Source organism: Branchiostoma belcheri, unplaced genomic scaffold (assembly GCF_001625305.1).
Source record: "Branchiostoma belcheri isolate BF01 breed outbred unplaced genomic scaffold, Haploidv18h27 scaffold23, whole genome shotgun sequence".
Taxonomy (NCBI): domain Eukaryota; kingdom Metazoa; phylum Chordata; class Leptocardii; order Amphioxiformes; family Branchiostomatidae; genus Branchiostoma; species Branchiostoma belcheri.
Window position 1 is genome coordinate 1,238,471 of NW_017803824.1, and position 6,171 is coordinate 1,244,641.

The following is a 6,171-nucleotide window of genomic DNA, read 5'->3' on the forward strand; positions in this document are numbered from 1 at the left end:
CTATAATTAAGGGTTAATGTCCCGCCCCGAGGTGAATATGGAGTGATAAAGCCTTGTCAGTTGCTATAACCACCGAATAAAGCCACCAAGTGAGCGCAGCGAACGAGGTGGCTTTATGAGGTGGTTATAGCAACTGACAAGGCTTTATCACACCATATTCACCGAGAAAGGGCGGGCCATTAACGCTATTATCATATAGCTTACACGATAGCCTATCCAAACTGATGCATTGAAGAGTGACATACACAATGTACAATTTACCCCTTGGACATGCTGAATAGAACATAGAATATTTGTTCCATCTGGAGTCACCTGAGGTCACTGGGAGGGTTCACGTTCTATGGCCTTCTATCTGGGTCACAGGCAGGGAACAGGTGTTCTTATGGGAGTCACCTGAGGATTTTTTAGAAGTAGAGCTGTGTTCTATTGGGTCACCTGAGGTCATATGCGGGTGATTATTCATTTTGTTTAATGTATGGATTGGGATGAATAAATACCCGATTTTGACTCTATTTGTGACATTACGGCGACATAAAGAATGTGGAATGGAGCCTTCTGATTGGTCAACGTCACCCGGCTATATGATAATACACATTATTATTATTATTATAGCTCCATGATACATCTAATTTACTGCTGGCCCGCAGTTCAGTATTGTGATGACTACCTCCGTGTGATAGAAAGTTGAAACCATGTAACTCAAGACAAAAACACTTTTTTGGTCTAGTAATCCATTTGTTTACCGACAAAGTAATGAACAGCTGTCTTTTCTTGCAGCTGAGCTGACGCGAAATTCCTACCGGAAAGGCATGTGAATCTGTATACAATGTGCAGCAGAATGTGACTGAACAATGACGAGGGTCTACATGCCCTTTTCTGTGAGGCGTAGTGAGCTTTATGTCCTACCCGGGCCGCGATTACGTTCGATACGGGTGTTCCGGCCCGTGTGATAACTAGCGGTACGGCCCGGGAGTTCTTAATGCGTACGGCCCGGGGCTTCCAAATGTTCCATAGAACGATTTGAACGCGTTTTGCCCTAACCGCTTGCACCGTTTCCGAAAATTCGAACACAAAATTCGGACGTTGGAATTGATGTTGGTGCATTTGTTGGCCCATTTGTTTTGGGTTTAGGGACACCAAAATGTTCGCCCATCTCGCATTAATAGGCGCGTTTTATTAATTGGGTGGGTATGACATAAATAAAATACAACACGGTGTATTCCGCATCACCCTCGGTCCCAGCCCTCCCGCGGATCGGATCTCCCTCCGGCCTTCGGCCGTCGGGCGATCCGACGCGCGGTCGGGCTGGTACCTCGGACGATACGGAATACACCGTGTTGTATTCTATATATATCACTGTTAATAATCGTAGCCGGCCCTCTCTAATTCGATGTGAAACTTTATTAAAATCATTCGTGTGAAGCGTAATTGGTCGCTTTTTCGTTGTTTCTCATCATGAACTCATATTGTTAAGTATTAATGACATTCATGCATTCATTCATTAATTCATTGACAAATAGTCGAACGTGAGCTGTCATAAGTGCACATTCAGTCAGTGTCAGCCGAGATTATGAAATAAAGTATCATGCGTGATCTTCACAACGTGCAGTAACTCCTTTTTTTTGCTTCATTACTTCATTGTCATTAGGTAGTGGATATAAAAAGTTACTGACACGCATATCCTATCGTCGTGTATTACCTTTAGGCAATGCCAGGAGCCCCCATGCAGGCCCTCTATTGTGAGTCAGAGAGTTACTGCGAGTACTGTCTAGTGGCCTTCAAGTTTACGCGGTGGTCTGATGGCAATGACGTCTTATAGAAACATTTCTAAGGAAGAATCACGTCTTGTAACAGACAGAGACGACAAGAAGAAAAAGGTAATGTTACTCTAATGTATCTAATCATTCTATTGGTATCTGTGGCATTGACAGAAGGCCTTACAACAATACGGTATGCACCCCTCCCCCAGTGTTCACAATTTATTGACATTACATGTGTATAATTAAGCGAGGACCAGTCAAATGTCCACTGGTGACCACAGTTGGCAACATTGTCGTATCTGTAACCTAATATACTGTATCAGCAGCATGCTGCCATGCAGTGATATGCACAACTAAACAAGCGTCGTACCAGTACTTGATTTTGACATAATGTCTGTCACCTCTATCCCCTCACATACCTGGCTACATTCCCTGGCAGAGGGCACTGCCGTGTGTTTACATGGAAGTTGTTGTTTATACTTCATAACTACTAGTACTAGTTATTTGTGTATAACATGTACTGGGGCATTCAGCCACGTGCTTCTACTTCCGATTGACAACTTAAAAAGCTGACAAAACACTTGTCCCGCTTGTCATTTTTAATCGGCCCGATCCTATTGTACTTATTTTGGCCGGAAGCAAGTCACTCGCTACCGCTAAGTGATATGCAGTTCCTAGAAAAACTACACGTTTCCGCTTCGTCGATGTCAAACCACAATGACACCTAAATTAAACCAAGCTTCATATTCTCATAGCCTCCATAACATGCCAAACACTGGGGGTCTTCAGGGTCTTTGGGAGCTTTTACGTGCTATTTTCTGATTGCATATAGACAACATAGTCGGCCTGGTTGAATTACCCCCGTTTAGAACTGGGCTAATCAGAAAACAGCCGAAGACCACCAACCCTCTAGTTCTATAAGCCTGCTACGGAGGCTAATATACTCCAACATAACATAACACAGCAACACTTAAAATTAAAGTCAGTGTCCTTCAGAAGAAGAATAGCTCGTTCGACGAGTCAGTGTACTCTGAAGGACATTTTCGGCACTAGTGTGGCGGGTGTCCTCTCGAACACTGTGCGATTTTAGGGCCCAGAGTCCTTCACTTTGTACAGGAAAATACGAAAACACGTTAATATACGTAGAAAATACGTTAAATTGGACCGGATTATTGCAGAAATAATCACCTTGTACTATCCAAGAACACCCATAGATTAGACGAAGGGCGCGCGTTCGATTTGGGGGAGGGCGACATAAGGACACCGACGTTCTTAAAACATCCATTTAATATATATTAAATGGATGTTTTGGACGTGGCATTGCAATTCATGGATCTACAGTTAAGTATGTCTGAGGCACAAGCTTTGTACTGCAATGAGATGTTGGCTTTAAAGTACAAAGTGACAGGGTGTGTTTTTAGGTGGCAGTGAATGCGCCCGGCCCTCTGGCGATTTTGAAAGTCGGTGACTTCTGTTGATCGCAAAACTCGTCCAAAGGCGGTTAAGATAAACAGATAACCTTTATTGTACATTCATGCCCTATCGGGTATATGGAAACAGATGCAAAGGTACAAACAGGACTACTTGACAACATTACCTCTAAAACTACTCTAATACAGAGGGCATAAGAAAAGGGAATTTTTCAACATTAGTCAAGGAATGGAAGTATGGAGACGTTCTTGTAATATATTAAAAAGATTACTTCTATCAGTGAGACTCGCTCGCTATGTGACGTGTCAGAGATGAGTCATGGCCCCCCGAGGACATGTAAAACACATGACTGTGACCACGCCTCGTTTCACTGTTGAATGCATTTTACGATAGCAAGAAAAATAAATATGAATTGAATCAATAATGATTTAAAAATCCGAGTGTCCGAACTACGTGTAGGCACCACGATGTCATTGCTTAAAGTTGTATTGTCAAAGACCACGGGTGAATTACCAATAATTTACTCGTCTAAAGTTGTATTTAAGTATATGTGTAATTTGTATACTTCTTTCATTCATTATACACGCCGAAGTATCGTATTTATGGGAGGGGGGCAATCCTTCATGTGTTCTTAAAACAGCTTGATTGTTACATACGAGTGTGGGGAAGACTCCCTTGATGTGAAACCTGTTTTATCTTAGTTCTGCACGCGCATTGTCTATCGGGACAGTGGAAAATTTTGGCCTTGGGACGAACGAAAACACCTACTATTATCTTAATCCATTCAGTTGGTAAACACGATGTGAGCATGGCGTCCCACGAGCGCGATTCTAAGAGTGTAGAAGAGGGTGTTTTGCTGGGCAACGACAATTTCAGCGGCCCTAAAGAATCGGTAGGTGTACAGGTGACCACTAGCCTCCATAGCATGCCAAAAACTGGGGGTTTTGGGGGGGTCTTCAGGGTCTTTGGGAGCTTTTATGTGCTATTTTTTGATTGCATATAGACAACATATATATTCGTCCTAGTTGAATTACTCCCGTTTTTAGAACTGGGCTTATCAGAAAACAGCCGAAGACCAGCAAACCCCCAGTTCTATAAGCCTGCTACGGAGGCTAGGTAACCACAGTATTTGTTTATGGTAACAAAATAGAATGATAAGACGATTGTTTTCGCGCGCTTTTGAGCCCTGACGTATTAGGTTTCATCTCGTGATCATCGACCTATTTTTGTCTACTTCTTACTTCGCCCTTTTAAATTGTGAATATCTTAAGACATATACAGTTCCTTAGCTCAAAGGTTGTCACTGCAGCTGTATGATTCAAGAGTATACTCTCCACATTCACCTTCAACTTATGAGTATACCAGTAGTACTAGCTAGATAAATCCTTTGAAAGACGTTTTACCTCAGGCTACAAAGACAGCATGTTCACAACAGAGAGCGTTTCACTCGGTTGAAATGATTTAGAGATAGTTTTCTTTTTTCACGAGATTGTTTTTTTCATATCAGCCAGACAGTCTAAAGTTCAATTGTACCGGATTGATCAAAATTGATTGACAGGAATAATGATCTTGTAGTATCCAAGAACACCCATAAATTAGACGAATGCGTTTGGGGGAGGGGGGCACAACACACCCACATTCTTGAGTGATTTGGACATTGCATTCACTGCACTTTATGGATCTAAAGTAAAGCCTTTTTGAGGCACAGGCTTAGTTTATCTTGCTAGGAGATGTGGGCTTTAAAGTAAACTAAGTAGCTGGTGAATAGCTCGGTGGCTACAACGTTAGTCCTTTTCTTGTCTCATTTATAGATGATTGGTACGTTAATCGTTTTTACCCTTCGGGGGAAAGCCCATCAAGGAATGTCTACTGATTTTTTACTTATTGAAATTCTTGTGCATAGAAATAAAAACACAAGAGTTTACACGCACCGGCAATGGAAAGGCATACGATTCATTGAAGTAATAGTGCATCGCTACGTTCTACGACACTTCTAAGGAAAATATACCCAAGTGATGCCCACGGTCTTCGATAACCCTTTGTGCCAGCTGATACAAACATTTCCACAAGAAAATTTATCCTACATTGAGGAAATAGAGAAATTTCTTAGGAAAATAAAACTTGCACTAAGCGATTGGATCGAGGGCAATATCATTAATTCGACGGAATATTTGTCTTTGTTAAGGCCACACCGATTTAATTTTATGGATGACATCCTCTGAAGACCCCCAAACTAGTGCGCGCGGGCGAATAAAAAAAAATTCCGGCCAAAAATAAAAATGGTACTAAACCACAGGAATACAAAGCTGGTATTGTGAATTTGCGACAGGACTTAGCGACGTATACGACAAGCTGGCACATGCTGGCTTTTTGCGGCATTTATGAATCGGTACTGTACTTATGTACTGAGCTCTTGAGTCGTGGAGCTTCGAATTCGATAGCCTGGGTGCTCGGCTCCGTTTTGTCGCTGACTACCATGGACTACCCAGGCCTAAGAGCTAGGCCAGAGCCTCGGTGAGGTGATCTCTTTTTTTTTTTTTTGAGGGTGACAGGCGAAAATCAATGCGCGCGCGGATGTCATCCATAAAATTAAGTCGGTGTGGCCTAACATGCACTAGCTTCATGGCACGTCCTTGTTCACAGTATAGTCAGTGATACTACCTAGTAACATGCACAGAGTCTACAACATACTAATACTAAGTGTAAACAAGAAGAGTCAGAACATCTTAAAATGTATGCTACATTCCCAACATCAGACTATTTCCGCGACTAGAGAACAAAAGGAAGGTCTTGTTCGCGTGCCCTGAGGACGGCACTCTGAGACCCAGTTCCGGGGACGGCGTTCATGTTGTTGTAAAAGCGGTGACACCTGGTACCTGGTCTGACGGCCATGCATGTGGGTGATACATGCAGTTGTTAGTCTCCACCAGACTCCTTTGCAGGCATAATAAATAGTAGAAATCGGCTAAGGGGGACAACA

At 42.6% G+C, this 6,171-nt stretch overlaps 1 protein-coding gene across 1 annotated transcript in view; it reads left to right on the plus strand.

The window, feature by feature from the left end:
- The first annotated feature begins 1,761 nt into the window (after positions 1–1,761).
- The window catches only part of LOC109470699 (sodium-dependent proline transporter-like), a 14,875-nt gene continuing 10,465 nt past the window's right edge, over positions 1,762–6,171 (plus strand). The window contains exon 1 of the mRNA XM_019769733.1: positions 1,762–1,877. Within this exon, the coding sequence (XP_019625292.1) occupies positions 1,800–1,877 (78 nt within the window). The 5' untranslated portion in view covers positions 1,762–1,799. The remainder of the gene's footprint in view (positions 1,878–6,171) is intronic.